This window comes from Plectropomus leopardus, chromosome 11 (genome assembly GCF_026936395.1).
Source record: "Plectropomus leopardus strain MGB_pleo_1.0 chromosome 11, ASM2693639v1, whole genome shotgun sequence".
Lineage (NCBI taxonomy): Eukaryota > Metazoa > Chordata > Actinopteri > Perciformes > Serranidae > Plectropomus > Plectropomus leopardus.
This window is the reverse complement of record NC_142186.1, coordinates 32901274-32927265: the sequence shown is the minus strand read 5'-3', so window position 1 is coordinate 32927265 and position 25992 is coordinate 32901274. Positions and strand designations below refer to the sequence as shown.

The following is a 25992-nucleotide window of genomic DNA, read 5'->3' as shown; positions in this document are numbered from 1 at the left end:
GATCTCAAGAGGCTGAAAATCAACCATCTTTCTTCGATCTCATAACCAAAGTCAACAGCACAGTTGCATATGTCAAATCTAGCAGCACACAGCATAGCCTGAAACAAATCCGTTGAAGTCTCGAGTGTAACTCAAATAAATTTGATCAAGCGCTGTTACATGACAACTTACATCCTCCAACAACCCACACAGTGTATAAGAACTGCCGTCCCCTGGTGGATTTGTTGCAGATAATTGCATATCAAATGCTTGAAACAGACATAAGCCTAAATGTTGACTCATGTCCAAATATACAATGACACACAATATTGCATTTGCATTAATAGTCACTGTATGTTCTTTTTCTTGTCGTCTTCACGCTGAATCCCACTGTGGCTTCAAGCTCTCTGTTTGAACAGCGTTTTACCCGCTGCCATTCTCTGCCTTTAAAGTCAACTTTCTTTGATTACCACACGACTGGTGGAAGTAATCTCAAAACACCACATACAACATCTGTGCAAACAAAAGCGCAAAGAGAAAAAAAACACAATACATAACTTCACTGAAGATTACAATTCTGATGACTTTTGTATATTTATCGGCTGCACTACTTTTGTGCAGACGCTCCGGGTAAGGGCTCATGTATACTCCTGTTACATTTTAAAATAGATGTGCACATTTCATTAAAATAGATGTGCACATGTGCACACAAGGTTGAAATGTCACTGTCCTACTTCCATGTGTCTTTATGTTGTGTTACGGCCGGCTCGCACACCACAACAAATAACAAGGATGCGCGCAGATGTAAAGCAAACAACCAATATTTATTAATATAAATGAGGCAAAAGATGGTGGGATGTGGACATGAATTTCAGGGGTGAGTGCGGGTGTATGGATGAAATGATCATGTGTGCATGTTGTAGAGTGCAAAAGAAACAAAATGAAAACAATGTAGGGTGGCGGGCTGGCTGACAGTGAAGCAGAAACAACCATGGGACAACAGCAGCACAGCTCAAATAATCAGGAGCACTGGCCAGGTGCCCCTGATTAGGCAGTCTGCTCCCATGGCCCAGGACCTGGAGACACAAAACACACACAGTATACATGCCCAGAGGACCAAACCCTCTACAGCCCCAGGCCCCGTCTCTGGGGTCGTCACAGTTGGCATAGATACAACCAGGGGTTGAATTACACCAGCTCAAGCACCCCTGGAAGCCTACCTTGAGATATTTAGGGGGAGCTCTTAAACAACTTGTTTTTGGCCATAACTCAAGAATTCATGCACTAACTATAACAGCATTTTACACAAGTTCAATAGGATAAATTGATCAAGTGATGACATTTTCCATCCAAAAATATCAAATGTCCATTTCACTGCGACAACATAATGTTCTGGAAAAACACTTTTTCTGACCATTATTTAATATGCCATCTCAGGAACAGAAGGAGCCATTTGGTCAGATACTGAATTAGTGACACTAATCTTGAAATTGTGCTGTGCTGCCGGGGCGGAAGATGTGTGTGAGGTGTGCTCGTTTTAAAATACTCAATGTTTCTGCAGGCACATCCATATTTGAAGCATTGTTTAGTGTCAGCTACATGTGAGTCAGGACAGACATGGGTGTAAACTGTAACTTTACTGGCTGGCAGAGGCAAACAACCACAAGGTGGTAATTCTAGTTTATTGTGTACTCGGATGTGTCTCCGTAGCGGACAGTAATCAACAGCGACAGGATGCTCTGGATTATGGCTCTGTAAAGTTGGACCCGTAAACCCTTTGTTAGTTGTTTCAGGAAATAAAGTCTCTGTTAGACTTTTAGCATTTGATGGTCGGTGTTGAGTTCCTATTTCAGGTTATTGGTGTCTTTTCAACAAACCTGTAGGAGTCTGATGTTGTAACAGGTCAGTTGTCGATGAGGATTGGTGCTTTCATTGATTCTTTCGTTCTGAAGTCTAAGATGATTTCAGTCGTCTTTTATCCGTTCTAGTCTAGGTCATTTTCTCTGCACCAGTTGGCTGATTCCTCTACCTCCAGCCTGCAGGCCGACTAAAGCAGGAGTCATTTAGAACGAGGATTTGTCTGCTCGTGTCCTGCTGTGACTTGTCACTGGCCACAAGTGCAAAGGCCTCCAATTCTGACACTTGTCAAGCCAGCTTAGAGTCAAAGCTGCCCTCTTAAAGAGGGTGTTAAAGACATTAGTTGAGGCTTGGCTTATGGAGGCCAACAGTGCTGATCGCGTGAGAGAAAGTGACAAAGTCTAAGACGAGGTGAGATGCCAATTCGTCACTTGTTCCAAATGCAGCGGATTGTTCGTCTCACGCACGCTATATCAGTCCTCTCGGGTGGTGGTCAGTGTAAGTTGTAGATATATACGGAGATATCAGCTGAAGGTAATCCCCTGACAGTCAGACTGACAGTTCATTAGCAACAATAATAATCACTTGACTTATATAGAACTTGGTAAACACAATGTTAAAAAATAAAGTTAAAGAACATGTAAATACTGAAACTACATAAAATTATAACCAAAACAATGACAGTAATTTAGCGTACATGTTTTTGTGCGGAGTTTGCATGTTCCCACCGTGTCTTCCTCCTGCAGTCCAAAGACACGCAGGTTAATTACTGTCTCTAAATTGTCTGTAAGTGCGAACGTGAGCATGAATGGTCGTCTGTCTCTGTGTGTCAGCCCTGAGATAGTCTGGTGACCTGTCCAGGGCGTACCCCGCCCTTCGCCCAATGTCAGCTGGGATAGGCTCCAGCCCCCCAGCGACCCTAATAGCTAGTGAATGAGTTTAAACAGGTCAGTTTAATCTTTATCATCACTAAAGGGTAATTATACAATAATCACAAAATGAAAAAAAGAAAGAATTACATAATGTTATTCAACAGACAAACAGCAGCAGGGACCAGTGACCGTTTACACCTATTAGTCCTGTATCTTGGCAGAATATATCTGCGACCAGATGGAAGCAACTTGAACTCAGTGACAAAAGGGTCACGGAGGTCAGTAGGGATTGACTGGGCCTCGTCTGTGACTCTGACTTTGTGCATGAGGGAGAGATCATTTAGATTTGTTTTTGCAAGTGACTGGAGTATCTGTCCTGTTGTTGTCATTTTGGATGAGGAGATGGTAACAACATAGTTTTCAATCCTACTGACAAAGCTCTGATTGGCCCAGTTGTTTGTCCAACCAGGGAAATAACCTACAACAAACTGCTCATAAAGTCAGTGTTCTGGAAACAGACTATACAGGTAATACAATGCAGCACTGAGACATTATGTGTCAAACATTCAAAAGTAAAATCTTCCCCAGATATTTTGGCCCGTTTACGCATGACCCAGAGACTTTGTGGGGACAGCATCGTTGCACAGTTGTAGTGCCCACCCTCCTGTTCCCCTCTAATCATCACCATTAGCTCTGTTGGCGTCCTTTAGCTTTGTTTATGAGATTAGCATTATTAGCTGCTAGCCATCTGCTCAGCGACCACGTGTTGAAAACCACGTTCACACAACTCATGCTCTCTGAATTTTGCATAAAGCTCCTTTAAATCTTAGTTAAAAAGTAACACTTATAATTAAATTACATAATAAGTGTTTACTAAATAAAGATTTAAACATCGACAAAACTAAAAAGGTTGCACCACACAAACTAGTTTTATGTAAAAATTCGTTGTTACTAAACATTTGCACCCAGTGACTTCCTGAAGATTGACAAAGCTACAGTTAGCCTGCTATCTGCTCACCCTGAAGAGCATCAGAGGTCATATGTTTGATAATAATGTAAACTGGGAAAAATTTAAATAACATATCAAAAGAATAACAAAAATGCCTCAAATTAGACAACTTTATGCTAATAATGTACAAGTAACAGCAGAAATACATCGGGCACAAAGGCATCACGCAGGCGGAGCAGAGTTGGGGTTTTTTACCTGCTACACAGACTGGGTAGTGTAATGCAGTATGCACTTGGTAATGGTATGCAGTTGGTTTTGGAGAGTTTGGAAGCATATAGGTTATATTAACTGGCACTGAATTAATAACAGCATATTTGTGAACATCAGTATAAAATACAAATGTAAATATGCCAGAGTTAACGGGACTGCTAATATACATCTGTAGTCCCTTGGCAGGTAACAGACAATAGAAATGAAAAAAGGGAGAAAAAACATCAACAATTCATACAGAGGACAAAAGTGCATTAACAGTAGAGATGTAAACTGTATGGCATAAAGTGCAGAGTGTCTTATCTATGTGCAAAATGCAGAATTTAACATAGTGTTTGTGGTGCATCAGCCCCAAAATTAGACATTCATTCACGTTAATATATTACATTTTACTGCATTTTTTTTATTTTTAATATTTCTTCTTCGTCTTTTAATATTAATCTAAAACTTTCTTGATGTTGAATGAATTCTTGATGGATGACTTGTGAGCGGAGAGCTGGCAGTGCATCTGCTGAGCTCAAGCATCGTTTCTCAGAGTCTGAATTGATCTGCGGTCCTTTGATTCTCTGTGTATCAGCCCTAATGAAAGAATAATGAGTCTGGTAGACAGGATTAAATACCTCGCCAGACACTGTTCAGACAAAACCTATTGTATGATATGAAAAGGATTGGTCCATGTATCCTCTGTAAGGTTGCATGTCCTTTTTTACGTGCTGCAGGGGCTACAGAGTGAGTGAGAGCGTGCCGCACATGTACCTGCAATTAAACTGGAATGATTAAACATGTTGAGCTGCTTGTAAGCTCCACTAAAATACACTAAAATTTTCATATATATGTAAGCATGCTGAGAGCGGCCTTGCAGAAATGTGTGTGACTTGTGCGTGCGAGCCTTTGCACAAACACACACGTACACACAAAGTTCTTATCTTCTTGGCGCAGGATTTCTCTCCCCTCTGTTGGGGGGTAATCTCCCAGCACACCACTGAGGCAGAGATGCAGACAGTGGCTCAGTGAAGTTTGCTGCAACCAGCACTCTCTTTCTCTGCTCCCTCATGCATAAATATCAGCATGCAAAAGGGGAGGAAGATACCCTCAGGCCAAGATCTGGAATCAGCTTACCACCTCCTAAACCTTAACCTTAATCTTTACGGGGGAGTAGCTCCAATCTGACCCTTGATCAGTATCGCATAAGTAACGTCATCCTGCTCTACTACTTCTTTGGTTAAGGCTGTGCAACTTTGGGTTTCTGCACGGCTGTTGCAGCATATGGATCCCTGATGAACTTCTCCCAACCCTGCGGGAGCTGACATTTTCGTCACATTTCCCAGTATTTGAGAGGAAGATTGAATCAAAAGTCATTAAAAGGTGCATTAACGCTTGGTCTATCAGGAAGGGTTCATTCAAATTCTCAGGTTCATTCTGTTTTTGCAGGTTGAACGAATGTCTTTTGAACTCAGGTGACACCAAAATCACAGTGCGGGAAGTGACGTGACAGAAGATATGAAAGGAATGCTTTGCTTTAATTGTAAGCCTGAGACCTGAAAATCAAAATCAGTCTGATGACATGGGTAGCCTAGCTTGGCATAAAGACTGGAAGCAAAAAAAAAAAGCTAGGCTTGCTCTGTCATAACAGAGTTCAAAAATATGTCTGCCAGCATCTTTTAACCCTTTGAAACCTAAGCAAATTGGTTTTTCTTTTTTTTTTTTTTAAATTTCTTTTAAAAACATTGAAAGAAGGTAAATAGTAACTTGACCAAAAAATAAGAGTAGAAGAAGAACAAGAATATGACCTCAAAATCAGCAGAACTAAAATGAAGAGAGACAAGAAAATAAACAGAAGTGCTTAAGAATTTTAAGAATTTTCTCTAGCATTATTGTGGTAATTATAAATATAGTCAGAAATTACCAAGACATTTTCCATAGCTTTTATTTATTTGTGTGTGTGTGTGTGTGTGTGTGTGTGTGTGTGTGTGTGTGTGTGTGTGTGTGTGTGTATTCTTACCATTTCAAACCACGTTTCCAGAGGCTTTGAGCTCTTATCACACACCGTGTGGTGTTTGTTAAATCACTACATGAACAGGAACGTAAAAACAACAGTTTCTAACAAGTTGTAGAGAACTACTTTTTGACCTACTCATCCACCTGGTGCTCCCGTGCAGAGTCTCCAGCTACAGCGTGGGTTGCTAGACGGGTTTTGATTTTCCTTTCTGTACAGGCACAAAAGTATCAAACCTGGCAACCTCACAAGACTTTTGGATGCTACACACAGTCACTACACCTGGCTGTTGTTTGCCAAGACATGCTTCCAGCTCATAGCTCTTCCTAAAAACATTTCTGGTTTTTTTTACAGGTTAAGCAAACATTTTAATTCAGCTGCACAGTTGTTGTCGGGTGTGTTTTGAGCCAAGCAAGGCTCGCTGTTTCTCCTGCATCCAATTTTTTTCTTCTAAGGTCAATTCAAGACATCCTGACTCCTGCTTTTATCATTTAAGGGGATAGTTGTGATCTCTTAAAATGGGGTTGCATGAGGCATTTATTTATAGTCAGTGTATTATATACAGTAGATGATGATTGTTTTCCAGTTTGGAAAAGAAGACTGGAGTTAGCCCAAAAATTAACCCAAAAATGACATTTTGCAGATAGATATTAAATTTTGGTTTGAATGAAAATCAGGCTGCTAATAATGTAAATATCTAAAAACAATCAAATTTCACGTCGTGTGGACATTAACATCATGATGTTCTGCAGATGTTGGGTTTGGGTTTCCTAACATTGCTACTAAATGTTGTTATTCTTTGTGAAGACATTTAAAGACTTTAGATTTTGGTTACTTAACAACACAAATATAAAAAAAAACTGGCTAAATAGCAATTTCATCTTTTGTCAGTCAATCAGATTTCAAAAACAGAAGATGTCGGTGATCAGCTGGGAAGCAACGTGCTGCTGTGGAGGGGTTAGTGACTAAATGTATTTTAGCCACCCTAAAAAAATCAGCATCAGGTGTTTGCTATATTGATTGCTGTGACTTACAGTTTCCAATTTATAAAGCATGAACTGTTAAAACATGTTTTTTTAGGTGGCTAAAATACATTAGCAGTACATTGTTTAGAGTATGTGGCGGTACCCCTGCATGTTTTCTGAAGGTGTGCCAACCACCACAGTTTATCTGCTATGGATAAGTACCTCATACAACCCCACACTGTAACAAATTGCTGTAAAAATATGGCAAAAATCTTACAGTAATGCACAGTTTTTTTAAAAAATACAGTAAAACACTGTAAATCTAGATGCTATTTGGATCCGATATTACACTGTAAATCTCACATTCTTCTGTAGAATACTGTAGTTTTACAGGAAAAGGTGTTTTAATGAAATTGCTTTGAAAATACTGCCAAATTCTAATAGTAATGTAAAGCTTTTCCAAAAAACATAAATCTTTATGTTTTTTGGAGCCAATATTACACTATAAACCCATAGATTGACATTTTCTATTATAGAATACTGTAATAAATTTAATGGTAGTATAATATTGAAGCAATTTACAGTATTGACACTATAAAATAGCAGTAGAATGCTGGCAACTACAGCTGCAATCAGTTTACTGTAACTTTATGCGAACATTTGTTACTGTTCACTTCAAAAAATCTGAACTTTTCCTTTTTCCACAGAGACACGAGAGTGATATCAATCTGGGGGAGAAAAAAAAGCACAAATGAGCGTAAAATGTTGAACTATTCGTTTAACTACCTGAAAAGACCTCACTTACATCTGTCACTTTGAAGTCAAAACAACTGTAATCAGATTTCTTTTGATCCCTCAACACCAAAATCTCTAACCCGATAAGACTTCCCCAAACGTCCATGTGGTTTTTGATCATTAACCGTGAGTCTGATTCTGTCATGTCAAAATAAACGAACCACAAAGAAACTTATCTTCCACTAAAGACAGATTTAATCATGCTCTTAAAGCTTTTAATTGTAAACAAGCCGGTGATACGAGTCTCAGGGCTCCTGCTGCTGCTGTTGCATTAGTCTCTGCTCGTCTCTGGTGTGCTGTTTCCCGTCCCTGTCTGTGTTTGTTTGATAGTCCCCGCAGTGTGCGTAGCTAATAGTGCTATCTCCCCTGTAATTGCAGCGGGTCAGACCCAAAGACAGCAGAAGCCTAGTGTCCCCCCTCTCCTCTCCATCACCTTCCAGATTACAGGTAGGTGTTTTTAGTCACGCTGATAACGAAGCTCCGCACTCTCCCTCTGCTTTATGCCTCCCAGCTCTCCTCTCACTTTTTCATCCCTTTCTCTTCATTCCCTCTCATTGTCTCCTCTCCTCCGTTATCATTTCCTGTCCTCTATCCTTGTTTCATCTCCTCTATCCTTGTTTCCTCTACTCTATCCCTGTTTCATCCTCTAGCCTTGTTTTTTCTCTCCTCTTTCCTTGTTTCATTTCCTCTATCCTTGTCTCCTCTCCTCCATCCTTGTTTCCTCTCCTCTATCCTTGTTTCATCTCCTCTATCCTTGTTTCCTCTCCTCTATCCCTGTTTCATCCTCTATCCTTGTTTCATCTCCTCTATCCTTGTTTCCTCTCCTCTATCCCTGTTTCATCCTCTATCCTTGTTTTTTCTCTCCTCTTTCCTTGTTTCATTTCCTCTATCCTTGTCTCCTCTCCTCCTCCTTGTTTCCTCTCCTCTATCCTTGTTTCATCTTCTCTATCCTTGTTTCTTCTCCTCTTTCCTTGTTTCATCTCCTCTATCCTTGTTTCCTTTCCTCTTTCCGTGTTTCATCTCCTCTATCCTTGTCTCCTCTCCTCCATCCTTGTTTCCTCTCCTCTATCCTTGTTTCATCTCCTCTGTCCTTGTTTCATCTCCTCTATCCTCATTTCCTCTCCCTCCATTCTCATTTTCTCTCCTCCATCCTTGTTTCCTTTCCTCATCCTTGTTTCATTTCCTCCATCCTCAATTTCTCTTCTCTCCTTCATCCTTGTTTTCTCTCCTATCTCCTTGTTTCCCATTTCCTGTCCTATATCCTTGTTATCTCTCCTCTATCCTTGTTTCCATTACTCTATCCTTGTTTCCTCTGCTCTCCTCCATCCTTTTTTCCATCTTCTCTGTTCCTCTCCTCTCCTGTCCTTTCCTCTCCTCCATTTCTTTCCACTCCTCTTCTAACCTGCTATTTCATCATCTCCTCCTTGTTTCTTATCTCTTGTCCTAACCTCTTTCTCCTGACCTCTCCTCTCTACCATTCCTGTCCTTTCTTTCCTCTCTCTCACCTTTTCACCTCCCCTCTATCATTGTTTCCTCTCCTCCTCACCTTATTACTCCTCTCATTTCTGCCTCCTTTGCTCCATCCCTGTTTACTCTCCTTATTTCTTTTCTCGTCTATTCTTGTTTCCTAACCTCTCATCTCCTTCCCTCTTTTCTCCTTATCATATTTCTCCATTCCTCTCGTCTCCTAGCCTTCCCTCTTTGACTCTCCTTGTTTCATCACCTCCTCTCTCCTTCCCTCTGCTCCCTTTTTTTGAACACAACAATGTATCACAAAAGAAACAGAAAACATGCATTTACCATAATCCAAAGATTAGATTTTTACAGCACTTTGAAGGATGTGATTCTTTAGATTTATGATAATATTAAGTGTGCAAAGCATCCACATTTCGACAAAGTTACAATCCCCGACTGCTGCTCTTTATCCAGACCGCTCGGTATTGTTGCCAAATCCAACAAAGGGACAAGTAGTATTACAACAAAGTTCTGTATTCGCCCATAAAAAATCCGGGCAGAAGAGTTGAAGCTTTGAAAGCACTGTAAGAAAAAACTTTGTTCCCGCACAAACAGAATATGGGTAGTGAGACATTTCCCACCGCTGCAGACAGTAAGCCACACTCGCACTGGGGGGATTTTTCTCCTCCGTTGTCACTTCAGCACAATAGAAAAACGAACCCAGCGGAGAGCACTCTGTAAAACAGACCAATAGAGACGCAGCATACAGAGAAAGTTTTTTTTCTCACTACTCTGTTGGTCCTCAATTTTGTATTCCCAAATGGATTGATGTTAAAAGATTGAAGTCAGTGTAGTTCCTCAATAAGACGAGGATTAGCAGTGGCTCAGCAAACTCGGTATTTGACTTTCAGTGTATTTGTAAGAGGAATTAGCCATTTTGCATTTCAAAAGCCCCACTTGCCTTCTTCCCCCTGTACAGTTGTAAGGGAATTATGATTCAGCTCTCCTGACTATGTGAGACTTTAAGCTCTCAGATGTCTTGTAGGAACAGTTGGGATACAGGAAATAAAGTGCCTCAGGTTGAAGAGATTTTTGTGTGTGAATCACTAAATATCCGCCATAAAAATCCCATTTGAAATAACTCAACACTTGAAACGTGGAGATCAATCCGTCCTCACACTTTGTGCAGAAAAGTCTTTATATGTCTATTTTTTTAACTTTCATGCCGCCACTGATGATACTGAGCATCGTTTTACTCAAAAAGGTGGCATAAAACTTACTGTAATATCTCAAACAGATACCACAACAGATGGTACCAATTCAGTTCTTCACCGCTCCCCGGCACCATCAACTGAAAATGACAGGTGTTGATGGAGCTCTGCAGCATCATGAGTCGACTACAGAATATGAAACAGACACTTTAGAGTGTCTCTTATATCATTTTTTATAATATTTTGAAAAATATGACTCAAATATCTTCTGAATTCTTTGATACTTTCATGCCAGTATTTTGTTCAGTGGAGGAGAAATTATTCCAGTGGGAGATTTCTCCTTTTGAAAGACAACTCTTCAACGATCAGCATTAAAAAAAAAAAAAAGGTTCCCATGGATCCTTAAAAAATCTTAGAAGGCATTGAAGTTATTTATCTAAACATAAGGCCTTAACTGGTATTAAATTGACTTAAATTAATCCTTCAAAAGTCTTACAAATGCTCAGACATGGGAAGTAGGAAATTATTAATCTTTTTTCTTCTGACGCTGCGTTGTAAAATGTTAAAATAACTGGTAACCATCTATTTAAAAAAAAATAATAATTTAATAAATACCTTCTCTTAAAGTCATCATGATGGGAATCCAAGCAATGGAATCTCACATGCACATTTAAAAACACAAAATCGCCCAGAAAACTGTACAGTAATGCCAGATATTTCCCACTTCTGTTGGTAAACCAAACAGATACTTTTGTGAAAATGTGTGTTCATCATCTTCCATGTGTTGGACAAAATAAAATTGTTCCTCTTCAGTTATTATTTTTAGAACCTTGGTCTTAAACTTAATTCCGAGTGGCATTAGAAAAAATCTTAAAAAGTCTTAAATCAACCTCGCCTTTAATTGCAGAAACTCTGAAAAAAGAAAAAATCATTATTATAAAATCTAGAGACCACAAACTGAAGTTTTGGTGAAGCTTTATGTATTGGTTTCTTTTAAGTCTGTCTCATTAAAATAAAATGTTTCTATATTTCTATTTTTTTTTTTTTTGCAGCTTTGCATCAGATTTTAGTAGTATTGAATCCACAGTTTTAGAATGAGATCTGATTCACATGCACAGCTGCACGCGTGTTGCTCTGTATGTGTGTGCAGCTGAAAAACGTGTTTAGAAGATGTCTTTGACAGAGTTTGGAGCTCTAGGCGGGGGGCGAACCTTTCTGCTGAGTGAGCAGGACTCACTCTGATCACCAAGGACGACCTTGATGTGCAGGTGGTGTCCTGTGGGCTGTGATGTTTTAAAGCAAGAGGTTTGGGGAAATGCATGTACAAAATGAAGCAACAGTTAGCTTAGCTTAGCACAAAGACTGGAAACATGAGGAAACAGCCAGCCAGGCTCTGTTTTAAGGTAACAAAATCTGCATACCAGCACTCTATAGCTAAAAATAATAATATTAGTATTAAAAATAAAAATAATAATGATGATGATAATAATAAATAAAATACCCTAAGTAGTAGGTAAAAGGTAAATGAAAGGATAATGGCACAAAGTAATAAAATAGAGAAAAATGATAATAATAAAAAGCTTGCCATATAGTAAATTCATAAAACAGACTAAAATGTATAAATAATAGTCAGTGAATAAATAGATAAAGTTCACTTAAAAGCCAGACTTAAAGAATGTACACATGTACACACCAGAAAGACTACAACCCACAGCCAACAAGCACGTATATTCTGCGCCTGTGTGAGACGGAATAACTGATTTACTGATTTATTTAACATAGAGACATAAGAGTGATATTGGTCTTCACATCTAACTCCGGTCAAAAAAGAGACAAGTGTATTTCCTGAAAATGTTGATGATTGCTGTAAACCAACAGGTGGACACCACCTGCAAACTTTCAGGTCATCCTTGTTAATACAAGTGAGTGTGCAAGAAAGCAAATAAGAATATTTCCAAAATGTTGCATTATTCCGTACCACGACCCGTACCATGTAACTTCACTTTCTGGGATTTATTCTGTCCAGGGGCTCTAGTCAAAAGTCTCTTTTTTCCCTCTCTTGCCTCATATTTATCATCATTCTCCATCTTCTAGTATCAAATAAAGACTCGAAAAGAAACACAGTTGCACAGCTCTGCAAGATACAGTAGCACCACTTGGAAATGACACTGACACCAACATGCATACTTTATGTGCATACATAAATGCATAAACTCTGTATTTTCAGAAACCCCACACATCACATTTATTTATCGTGGCACGGTTCTGCATTCATGTAGAAATGTATTCTGCACAGTTGTCACAGAGCTGCGCCCTGCATGACGATAGCATCTCTCCTTTTCTGTTTCCACAAAGTTCCTCTGTGGGAGTGCAGACAGACGTGCACTAACCAGTTGCATCATGGAAAAGGTCTTTCTGAATCATAGCACAACCGGGGAGAGAATGTGCCAAATTACGCCTCATGGAATAAACATGAGCCAAGACATTGTCACTGTTCTCTCACACCTTTACTGTTGTATTGTTACGTCCTCTCTCCTGTCTCCTGGTGAGAGTCGCTGGGCAAGGCTCCACCATGTTTTATGTTGCTTGCGAGGCGCTGCACGAGATAATCATTGCTAATTTATCATTCTGACATGCTAACAGGGAGGCGATAAACAAAACAAAAGCATAATAGTGTCTACCTCACAGGCATGTTTTTCTGTCTCACAGTGGTTCTCATCTGCTCTCTTTTGGGACTCTAATGCCAGGAATAAAAGTAAATAAGCATCGTCCCTTGTTGCTTTTGATTGTGATGCTGGTTTAAAAAAAAATATCAGAGAAACCAGAATAGGATCAAAGTGACAGTGAAACAGGTTCATTTTATCTGCTGCTCATTGTGTGCTCCTTTTATGATCATCTGTGCAGCCTCCCGCCCGGTGGAGAACAGTTTGTGTGAGGGTCCGATCCCCAACAGGTCCCAGCTGTGCCAAATCCCCTGTCCCATCGACTGTGAGGTGTCGCCGTGGGGCGCCTGGGGGCCGTGCACCTTCGAGAACTGTGATGACCAGGCTGGAAAAAAAGGTTTGAAGACATTATCCTAATTTTTATTATGATTGATGGTGTTACATTGGTATAATCAGGGCTTATACAGTCATTAAAACAATGCATTATGACTGATTGTGTTCAGTTGGCATAATTAGGGCTCATACAGTCATTAAAAACCTGGAAAAATCATTGCATTTGCACATAGCAATTTCCAGGCCTGAAAAAGTTTTGAAAAATTAAAATAAAAGAATCAAAAACATTTAAAGGTGTACACCCCCTACATGAACCCCCAAAAATCCCTCTTCAGTGCTTAAAAACTTATTTGACATGCCACCCCATTTTGCACTACTCCCTCCCCTCTCATAAATAACATCCAGTCCCTTAATTATAATTAAATATTCAGTTCTAATCCTGTTCGGAATTCATTATCTTTTAAAATAATATATATTTAAAATGTGTATGAACCCGTTTAATGCTTGATGTATTTCTTGATAAACCCATCCACCTACCTTTCGTGCATGTATTAATTTCCTTTTTTTGCTCCTTTAAATATAACAAACACGTTTAATAAAGATAAATAAAGTAAATAAGTAAATAAATAAGTACATCATCTGTCATTCCCTCGTCCATCTGGCAGCGAGATAAATACTGGCAGTTTTCCTCCGTGATAAACAACAATGACCTCTTCTTTGTTATTCTTTCCAGTAATTACACCAATGAATTAGAATTAATGTGATATTATGAAGTACTTTCATTATCTTTTTCTAGACGCTCTCTGCTGCAGTAACCCATGAGCATACAGTTGTAAAATATTTGGCGCTTTGTTTTTACAGTGTAGTAAACGCATGTTCATTCTGAGAACCATGTAAACATTATAATTGAGTCTGAAAGCATTAATGAGGCTGTAATTCTCATTATTGTTTTACCGCATGATATTATTACCATTTTTATACTAGCTATTATCTGCATAGCTTCATAGAATAACACTGAATAGTTAATGATGGTAGCAGAACATCTTTTTAAAAAATTTATAGGAAACATACCATTGCAGTGTTTTTTATATCAGTATGTAGATTTGAAAAATGATATGCAGTGTTGGAAAGGAACAAATACCTTCACTCAAACACTGTACCTAAGAACAAGTTTGCGGTACTTGAGTGTTTTCTTATTATGTAACTTTACACTTCTGATCCACCACAGTTCAGAGGGAAATGTTGCACTTTTTATTTTGCAGATGCAGAGTAAAAATACAAAATCTAATCAACAAATAGATAAAAATGCATTGTCATCAGGTAATATAAAATCAGAACTTACTGGTCCATTTGGGAAAATTACATGCTACCCAGCACTATATGAAATAATTCAAAGTAGCTTCACCTTTGTGAGCTTTAACATTAAATTTAAGTACTAAAATCTATCAATGAATATAATCCAGTAATATAAATGACATTATTTAGAAATGGTCCATTCTGCCAAACGAGTACTTTTACTTTCTGTGCTTTAAGTTTATTTTGATGCTAATATTTTTGTACTTAATCTTTGGTAAAACTTTCAACAAGTCCCTCAAGGATTTTGTGGGCTTTTTTTATTGTTGCAACCGAAAATGCTTGATTTCCAGGCAACTTTGTTTTTTGTAAAAAAAAAAGGAAATAGCAGTAATAATAATTTAAAATGAAGAATAAAGTAAGAAAAATGATAGGACAGGCAGGTTTAATAGTACAGACGCATTTACCCTCTTCAACACGGACAGACGTGCAATAGATGTTGTGCATACAGAACAGATGAACATAATGAAATTACACTAAACCATTTGAGATAATGATGCATAGATGGACAGAGAGATAAGAGAGAATTGTTGACATATTTGTTATGATTGCAAATGTGGAACAGTTTGTGATGGCTCTCTTTTTCTTTCTGTGCTGCAGGTTTCAAATTGAGAAAACGACAGATCACCAACGAGCCAACAGGAGGGCCCGGAAACTGCCCGCACCTGGTGGAGGCGGTGCCGTGTGACGAGCCCAGTTGTTACGACTGGCAACTGGTCAGCCTGAATCAGTGTGTTCCTGACGATGAGAAGCCGTGTGGCCCCGGCACTCAGCTCCCGCAGGTCCAGTGTGTCAACAGCAACGGTGAGAGAATTCACTCTCATTGTTAATGTTGATAGATTTTACTGATTGAATCTGATAAGCTGTGCAGCCATCACCGATGCCCAATAACGTTTCAAATTTAACATATTCCTCCTGTAGAGGCAGTATTTGTTGATTTACATTATGGAGCAAATCCCCTCTCCCTGCCGGCTCATTCTTTAGGTTGTGCTGTCCTTTTGACCCACCTCCATTTGCAATAAGTGCAGGTTTGACCTTGAGTGAAAAATCCGATATTTTTCAAAAATCTCCTCTCAGTTGACCCTTCCAACTCTCGCTGTACACTCTGTACGTGAGGAGATTTCCATGACTGGACTCCATTCATCCACTTTGCGAGGAGCTCTCTCTCCAGACTCCTCTCCCTCCAGTCCTCCTCCCCTCTCTCTCTCCTCCTGTTAAACCTCTCCTACTTTAACGCTTGCTTGATTCAGCATTGCCACCTCTCTCGCACTGTCTCTCTCATTACAGTCTTCCTCTCTGCACGCACAATTAAACCTTACTCTCGCTAAATCAAATCAATCCTCCGTGGCCACGGGTCTTGAAGTGTCGTGTGCCCTTTGCCGCTCCTGATTTTTTACTGCTCCTCTTTTTAACTCTACATCTTTAATATAAGAGTGCAGAGCAGAGATGCTTTTCAGGTTTTCTTTTGCCCTCAGGTTGTGGACAAATGTTAGACAAAATATGGCACAACACATCATTGATTTATATTTTCTGGCAAGGTGTTTTATGCCTCTGCGCTGGCGATAGCTGAGGCCAGATGCATTATGTCTTTGGGCTGTCTGTCTGTGTGTCTGTCCCATTCTCATTATCGCAATATCTCAAGAAGGCCTGGAGGCATTTTCCTCAAATTTGTCTCAAACATTTACTTGGACCCAATGATGATCTGATTAGATTTTGGGTAGTCAAAGGTTAAGGTCAACTTGACTGTGCATCGGTCTTATTTTCATGGACTTGATATCTCAAGAAGACCTTGAAGGAATTTCTTCAAATTAAGCACAAACATCCACTAGGACTTCACAATAACCTGTTTAGAGTTGGTGGTCAGAGGTCAAAGTCACTGTGACCTTTGCTGTCTCAACTTTGTGTACCTGATGTCTCAAGAACACCTTGGGCAAATTTCTTCCAAATTTTTTAGTTTCCTCAAATGAAGCAAAAACGTTCACTTGGACTCAAGAATGAACTGATTAGATTTTGGCACACAAAGGTTACTGTAATGTCACAATATTGTTTGGGGGCCATAACTCAAAAATTCATACGCTAAAATCTCACACAAATGTCCACTATGAAATGATGAATTGCTGTAATTTGATACTTTTAATGTCATAATGTTCTGCAAAAACACTTCTGGCCATCACTCGTCATATGTCATCGTGTCACATTAACACCATATCTGGTCCTGATGGCTTGAAGATGAGTGTGAAGCATCCGTGTTGTCAGACTTGGATGTAAACCGTGAGTGCAGTTTGACTGGTGCACGGAGGCGTTTAACCACAAGGCAGTAATTCTAGTTACTAATTCAGCGTTTAATATTAGAACGTACTGCTGCTCTAGGAATCAAATTCAGTCCCAAATGTAGTCAGTAAATCTTAATTTATGATCCTGAGCAGTGACTTTGTTCATGTTTTCCCCCACTAGAGAACTTGATTTGTCCTTCTAACGTCTCCCACAAATCACAGCTCATGCACCAGCTGCAGGTGAAGTCGGTCCACCTGTACTGCAGGACTAACAGCGCTGTTATTTCTCCCCTGACTTCGCTTGATTGATCCCTGCCCACCTTCACTACCTCATCTGATGAAAATTGATTTGTTCTGTTTGGATTTTCACTCTGCTGTTCGCCTCAGAGATTTTTCACTGCAGTGTCAGCTGTATATATTCTCCGAGTGTGTCCCAGCCGTAAAAGAAAAGGCCACACAGCCGGGGCCCAGACAACAGGCAGAGGTCGATACAGATGTTATTGAAACTGGCTATTGATATTCCCCGTGCTGACTGCCTGCCCACTTAGGCAGGGAGCTGTTTCTTCCCCGCACACTAAGCATGGAGGTCTTCCTCTCATAGTGGGTGTTCTGCTCATTCATGTTTTCTCTGTGCAAGCCTGAAAACTGCTGGAGTCCCTTGTCACTTCTTATTTTCATGCCGTCTCAGCTCAGTCATGACTGGTTCACTGCATATCTGTCAAAGTGACATCTTAATGCAAAGTCAGGTCCCGCTCTGACTTTTGAAGCTCAAGCGATTCTCCTCTGCTTGAAATTTCAATTCAACCAGTGAAAGGTTTACATTTTCCTGGGTGTACGCATCGCTTACAGGAGGAAATGTTCTCTGCTTGGTTTATGGCAGCGCATTGAGCAGCACAGAGGAGTATGTGGGTTAATATAATCCACTTACGGCTGATGCTGGGAGCTCATTAATAAAACATGAACAATAGTGTAAAAATGTGGGAATCCCATGTGAGTTTGCTTTTTCCATGTTTGATGCCACTTCAGAATGGAGATTGGCCGGAGTCAGGAGTGCATCAATATGAATATATAATACGCAGATAATCCATAAAAAGGGGTCATAATCAACTGTCATGTCAATATGGAAAACGCAAGTGAAATGTTTTGAATTATTTCTGTGCTGAAGCTGAGTTTATGTAAATCCAGGAATATCGGACAGGTCAGTGGTCACAGTGCTGTCGTCTGTGGTGTTTAGTTTAGACGTTTGATGCTTTATAGGTTCATTGATAGAGTTCTGATTAATTTATTTTTAATCAAGGTTTTACTTTTTTAAGTTTGGATTTCAAGCTGCAAAAGCAACTTAGAGGAGTACTTCACAAATTATGATTAATTATTTAAAATCTGAAAAAAATAGCTTGATTTCTTTCAAGCACAATACGAGGAAGTTCATGAGCAATTTATTAAGAAATAGCCCCAAAAAATTGGCAAGAAATTTGTAAAAAGTTAGAGGAAATTACATAAAAATAAGCAAGAAAATAAAACAAACAAGAAAATGCTAAAGTATTTTTTATGTAACACAATGTAAATATGTAATTATAAGAATTAAAAATAACATTTTCTGGACATTTTCCCTTTTTTTAAAAAAAATAAATAATAAATAATAATAATATTATAATAATCTTCCCACTGCTAATGTCAAACAGTTCTTGCTAAATTGCTCGTTGCCTTTTTCTGCATGTTATCAAAAGAAATCAAACCAAATTTCCTCAGGTCCCTGAGGTTTACGTGCCTGTGAAATGCGTGAGTGAAGCACATCAAAACTGATGTCAATCCAGGTTCTAAAGGGTTAATATCAGTTTCTCACTCCATCCTACTTTGTGAGGAAATCTTTGTTTTTCTTGCATGCTTCCATGGAGAACAAAGAATCCAAAAACAAAGGAAATTCTTGATGAATCGCAGTCATGTGGGGCCTGCGTTTAACAGCAGCAAAACATCTTTTTATAGATTCTCACACAACTCGTGCAGTTTAATCCAAGTCTCATTTATGTCGTCTGTTCAGAGCTGTGCATGCATTTTAGCCCTGTTGCCTGTAAAACAAATGTTGGCATTGTACCTCTCTGCAAACCATTACATTTTTTAGTGATGCAGTATATGTGCTGACTCTGTCGTCAGGAGGTGGAGCGGCTGCTGGGTGAAGTCTCACCACAAGACACCTGTCGAGCTGCAGATCACTGGTCATTTGCACGGACAGTGGCACAAAAAGCATTTGTTTTTTTACAAACATCACTGCTTTTATAGCATGGATTGTGTCACCAAAGCTGGGGATTTTAAGCCAAAAACATGACCTCCTCCTTATTATACTCAAGTGGTATTTGTGCCAAAACATAACACACATTAACCACAGTGTTGTTGTGACAGAGTCCAACATATTCACAGCTTAATAATATGCAAATGTAACGTATCTTGGGTTTGCAGAAACGCACGATGCAATTGCAACTGCAGCATCTTTGGTGATTGGGATTCAACACAGAGATTCCAGTGCACAGCCAGAAGTAACTGTCTGACTTTATGACTTATTACATTATATTAATGTTACCTATAAATCTTTTATTGAGATGTTAATAAACTCCACAGTCCATCTCATGTTTGCAAAGTCCTGATTCAAGATTGCTTTATATCAAATAGTGTCAAAAGAAAGTCAAATCACTGGTACTCTCTTGTTGCTGTTTAGGAAACAGTTTGTATTTTGCTTTTAACCGTGTGTTTCAGATCTTCACCTCATGACGGCACATTTCCTTCTAAACCAGCCGCATGAGTCGATCAAAGAATGCCAAGCTGATACTTGTGCCAGTGCAGAAAACATCCTCCCCAAGAACAGGCGTCTTAAGAAAACAAGCACGTCTTTACAATTCGAGATGGGCCGTGTGCTTGACATTGTGCCATCAATTAGGACACACAGCTGTTTATTTTCCCAGCTGCTCCGACCATCTCTGCGCTGAAGTGTGGTTCGAGGGTGATAATCTAATTTCTGCAATGACTCTTTGAGCACTCAAGTTTATTCTCATTGCCCAGATTACTGCCCTGTGTATCCGTCACTGGCAAGTAAAAGCAGCGTGTTTCACTCAGTGCTTCATTAGGCTCAATTTTTATCTTAAGCACCTTAATATATTTTTATTCTGTAGAGTTTTTTTGGTTTTGGTTTTAATCCAATGACAAATGTACCAAGGAAGACAATGCACAGAAAGACCCCTGAATTTAATTTGGCTCAATAAACTAATTTAATAATAAGAAAAGGTGGCCCTTCATGTGGATATGATAGCAGTTCAGACACAAAAACAAGGTTGTTAATGAGGATTACTGTTGTAATTATAGAAATAATACTTATGAGGACATCTTGATAATATTAGGGCTTCATTTTTTTAATAAAAAGGTAACCTAAGGTTAATTCTTTCACATCATGGGTTAAAATAAGTAGCTAATATTAATGCAAAACCTTTATCACAAGACAATTTCCTGATACGACCATTAGTAATTGCCTGAAATTTTAATCCTCCACCTTCATTTATTAAATTACTCCTATTCTCTTGTGTAATACCTTGAGGAGTCATTTGAAAATACTGCAGTATAATACCTGGGAGCACAGATGGCTGTTTCTCAGGTACAACATTTGGTCGTAAACACATACACATATGGAATTTATAATAACCATTAATCAAATGCACGAACAAAACCACCTGTTTTGGCTTTCTTCATAAAACTTTAAGATATTTTTCGTCCAGAGTCATTTTCGGACAAAAACAGATGGTAGTTTCTGTGTAACAAAGTTTACCTGGAAACACGTCTGGAATTTTCAAATAAATAACCAATAAATCAAGTTCAGGAAATGCAAAACCATCTGTTTTGACTTTCAGTAGAATATGTTAGGCTCAGAAAACCAAAACCAAAGCTCAGAGTTATTACCTGACAGCCTTTATATGAGACATGTGAACAAAAGCTGGCTTTCTCCTACATTTTATGCTCCAGTTTTATCATCTTTTTTGGGTGATTACAAGTGATGACTGCCTGAAACTGTCTAGTCAATATTGACATAACCCCATTAGTATTTAACATGACCATAATATTACTTCATTACCATTAGATAAGTGCTCTAATCTCTTTTTAACATCACTTCTATATTCAAAGAATACATGCTAAGAAATCAAGGTACAAAAATCTACCTAAAAAGGTAAAAATGTTTTTATGCTCCAGTTGTGTTCTAGCAGGTTACAGCGCTCTATCCTTACATACTGATACAAATCTACGAAGACTGCATCTATAATGTCTTATAAAGGCATTCATAGTGAATTATAATACATTCAAAATGCTTTATGACTACACTCATGAACACATAGTGCTTGCTGATGTACTTTATCAGCAGTCATAAAACATTATAGATGCGTCATGAGGATTTTTAAGTGGGTCCTATGGATGCTCTTGACTAGTTATAAACTGCAGGTTGACTGATGGCGCTCATAATGAATTATAAATACCCATACTCATCTGTTTACCCTTAGGGGCACACATATCCCCTTATGAAAAACACAGGGCTACCTAATGGCTGCCGCTCATGTGGCAGTTGATATTAGGACGGCATCATTGTAGCAGCATAGCCGCCACCCTCCTCTCCCTATCTGTTCAACACCTCTAACTCTGTAAGCACAGTTGCTCTTGCTAGCACTGTTCATGCTGTTACCTCCATGTTAAAAGCTGCGTGCAAACAACCAGTGAATCATAAGGCGGGCTTCCTTTACAGATTTGCAAAAAACGTAAGCTTTATTTTCAAAATGTCGATAAAACACAATTACAAGATGACTGTGTTTGCACTGAGTGATGTTATGACACTTCTCCTCTGGCGATAACACAGCATGGTGATGGATGTTCAAAACATTAGCAGGTTTATTTCTACTGCAGTCACCACAATAGCCATCATTATTTTCAACTAAAGGCGATGTAGGCGTGTTCTCCGGGCTGTAATGGAAAGGCAAGGCCCTTATACGTGGGAGTGACCACGTATGAGGGATTTCTGGTTGGTGATAGTCTACGATTTCAAAGAAGAATTGTGGATTCAAAACTTCCGGATGATCTGCTCAAATTTGAGGAGTCATTCAATGCAATAACTCCTCTTGTCCTGCTGCATCATATCCGATAGAGCTCCTACTAACAAGCACATAGCCAGAGCATCATGTGACCATGAAAAGCCAAGAAAGTGTTTTCATTGCAGGATTTTTTTTTTTTTTTTCGGACTTTACATGTTTTCAAAAGATGTATTTTATATTTGCAGTTTTAATTAATGCAATTTTAGGGTTAATGGAAACCTGTCTCTAGATGCAGTCTGAATATCATCTTACCTTCCTTTTAGTGTAAACTGGCAGTATGGGTGTAATTTACATTGAAATGCAGTTTCTGTCCTCATTCTCTTCCTCACAAATTTGATCATGTTTTTTTTTTTTTTTTTCCCCAGGAGACGAGGTGGACAGGAGTCTCTGCACATCTTCTCCGGCTCCAGAGCCCGTCCCCTGCGAGGTGCCTTGCTCCAGGGACTGTGTGCTCAGCGACTGGACACCCTGGTCCACCTGCTCTCAGACCTGCTCCAGCAAGACCATCGAGGGGAAGCAGATGAGGACGCGCTCCATTCTGGCCTACAACGCCGGGGAAGGTGAGTCTCACCTGCAGACGTCTCCTCTTCGCCGTTGTGTATGGAAATGTATGCAGATGAGGTTTGGATATTGGCTTAGTCATGGCCTTTCAAGTCGTCCTTTGCTGTCACTCACTGAATGTCTGGATTTCACACTTGTCTGCATGTGCATTTGTCCTTATCTCAAACAGTCTGCTTATCTGTGCCAGCGATTATTTCTGTTGGTCTGTCTCCTCGGCTGACACTTACTTTTTTATCTGTTTTTAAGATCATTTTCTCTGCGTATGCTTGTTCTCTCTGCTTTAAATCTCCGTGTGCGTCCGCTTGTCTTTCTGCCTTTCCTTTTTGTCATGTCTCCAAACATTTCTCTGTGTCTTATCTGTGTGTTTTCCTCACAGTCACTGCGATGGTTGTGGCGTGGATCACAGTGATGGAGGGTAACAGTTGTAATTAGAGTTTGCTGGTAGCTGTTTTAAACCTCTAGCTGTGTGTCTACACATAGAGAAATGAGAGCTTGTTTTGAGTTTTAAAAACTACATTATCATAACAGCTTTAGGGTGATTTATAGTTGATTTAGAGTTTTTTCAGCCGGTCGTAAAACAGCCAGGGCTTGTTGGCCATGTGTGAAATAACTTGATTGTGTAGTAGTAGTATTTCCTTATGTTTTGCATATCTCACCTGTCACATTAACATATTTTGTGTCTGTATTCATCAAAGGTCTTTCTCGGGTGCCAAAGTTTCCAGAACTTTTTGGTAAAACTTTGACGTTAGACTAGAAATGAAGTAGCTGTACTTGTAGTAGCTTTAGAAACACAAAGGAAATCATATCAAATTATACCCTGACACACATTTCTGTGCCACACACTCACACACATACTCAAGAACAATACCTGAAAGAGGCTTTGTCTCTCCAACGCAGGTTCCCCCTGCAGAGTAGATTATCTGATTAGATTTTGAGCTCCTTAGCAGATTTTGCAGCTCCTGTGTTGCATATTAATGAGGAGCAAAAAGATGTTGAAACTACGGGAAGTACTCAAAGATAGAGGGCTGGTTTTTATAAGCAACCACCAATATGTTGGCATAGAATTAAGTGTTAATTAATACATCAATACGCCTAATTAATGACCTGTTTAGCATAACTGCTTACATTTAATGTACGGTGATTATTATGGGGCTTTATGAAACCCAAGTGCCCCTAACAGCCTCAGCTGAATGATATGAAGATGCATGCTAAGTGGAATGCACCAGCTCTTTGTGAATGAGACAGCAAACTGTAATTCAATAATGCTCAACTTGCAGCCCATGGGACGAGTCTGGCTCCTGATAGGCTGCTGGCTGCCCACCCATTCACTTTCTAATTCACAATAAACATAATGTGATTCACACTAGGAATTGTTTTTGTGGAAAAAAATGCCAGGATGATCCCCAGTACACTCTGACAGAGATCCTAGCTAAGCCCCTAATGTCCTAAAATTCTAGACATTTCCTAAATTCCTAGAAATCCTAAGTGGCCTTGGGTATCATGAATGGCGTTATATAAATCTAAGATATTATTATGACTATTATTATTATTAGAAATGTCCTAAAATTCTGGAAACACCCTAAAATCAGAGAATCATCCTAAAATCAGAGAAACGGCCCAAAATCTGGGAAATGGCCTAAAATCCTAGCAATGTCATAAAATCCAAGAAACATCTCAAAATCCCTCAAATATCCTAAAATCTTAGATATGTCCTAAAATCCTAGATTCTCCCCAAAGATACTAGAAATGTCTGAAAACCCTTGAAACATCTTAGAATCCCAGAAATGTCCTAAAATCCCAGAAATATCCTAAAATCCAACAAATGTTGTAAAACCTTGGAAAGTTCCGCAACTCCTGGAAATGTCCTAAAATTCTAGAAATATCCCGAAATGTGAGAAGTTTTACAGAAATGTCCCCAAATCCTAGAAACTTCCTTAATTCCTCGAAGCATGTATGTGGCTGCCGTGACTGGCCGGCTGTCAGTTTGCAAAAGGCCCCGAGCAAATCAGGCTGAGTATCCGTGCTGTAATTTATCCTGCAAACATGAAAAAGTCACACATGCTGGATTTGTTTGTTTACTGTCAGCAGCTTCACATGTCCACCACCGTCCAGCTTTTCTAGGTCATTGTTGAGCAGCAGCTCATTTGAGGCACCATGTCATGCTCGTGTTGGGTCTGACATCGCCGTTGTTGTTAGTCGGCTAAGCTGGCACGGCGCAGTCAGCAGAGCGGTAGTCATGCTCACTAACCATTAGGTTGAGATTTGTCTGAGTTGGCAGTGTGTGATTCAGGCCCAACTGTGTGTACACCGCCGCTCATTATGGAGCTGGCTCTCTGTCAACTCCTGCAGCGAAATACAGGTGTGGAGGACTCACAGTCCCCGCAATGCCTCTCAATCTTTGCTGAAAGCCCTAAGTGTCGGCAGTTACTCTAAAGCGGAGAGGGCTCCATCGACAAAACAACTGACTGACTGACTGACTGACTGTCGACTCACAAGAGAAATGTGAGGGAGACAGACAGGCTCAAAAAGAGGGAACGGGGACAGCAGTAGATGGAAGTTGTACTCAACAAAATATTGCACTGAAAGTTTGACCTCTGACGTTCAGCTGGAGTCAACAACTCCAGTCGCAAGAATAAATCGTAACCAGAAAACCCAAATGCCTGCATGCAAGGAGCTCTGTCATACAGTATGTGAATGGATGTCCTAAAATCCTAGAAATGTAAAATCTGAGAAACACCTAAAATCTTAGAAATGTATATATTTGAACATACCTTTATTTATGTGATGGATTTTTGATTCTTGCAATATCCACAGATAAGCAAAAATAAATAAGGAAGAACTGTGACTGAATGCTAAAAAGGACAAAAATATCACAAAAATACCAATTAGATCAAATAAATACAAAATAATGTAAAAACTATATACACTACAATAAACTAATTTATAATAGAAATGCATCGCACCTCTTTGCACCTCTGTTTCTTTATTTTTTCATTTTTTACTGGTAAATGTGACAGTTAATTACTGAGTTCAGGTTTCCCCTTGAAGTCCAACTCAGTGGCACGAAATGTAAGATAGCCTGCGTTACTGCAGAACAAAATTAATGGCATAAACATTTGTCAAAGATAAAATATACAGACTGACTATTTTCGTGGCAACTTGCTGTAGGATTCTCAGTAAAACAGAGAGAAAAAAACATTTTTTTATGGGGAAGGTTATTCAGACTTGTGCTTTCAGAAGTTTACATTGATTTCTTTGCAGCATCTTGAGAACATTAAAATCACAAAAGTCCAGCTCTCCCTCCAAAGTTTCTGGGAGTAAATAGCCGAGGTTTCTGGGAATTGGG

The 25992-nt window shown here is 39.3% G+C and overlaps 1 protein-coding gene across 1 annotated transcript in view; it reads left to right on the top strand.

Annotated features, from left to right (window-relative positions):
- thsd7ab (thrombospondin, type I, domain containing 7Ab) overlaps window positions 1-25992 on the top strand; it is a 226585-nt gene that overhangs the window by 84435 nt on the left and 116158 nt on the right. Inside the window, exons 5-7 of the mRNA XM_088084662.1 lie at window positions 13254-13409; window positions 15299-15502; window positions 22451-22645. Coding sequence (XP_087940788.1) covers window positions 13254-13409; window positions 15299-15502; window positions 22451-22645 — 555 coding nt within the window. The remainder of the gene's footprint in view (window positions 1-13253; window positions 13410-15298; window positions 15503-22450; window positions 22646-25992) is intronic.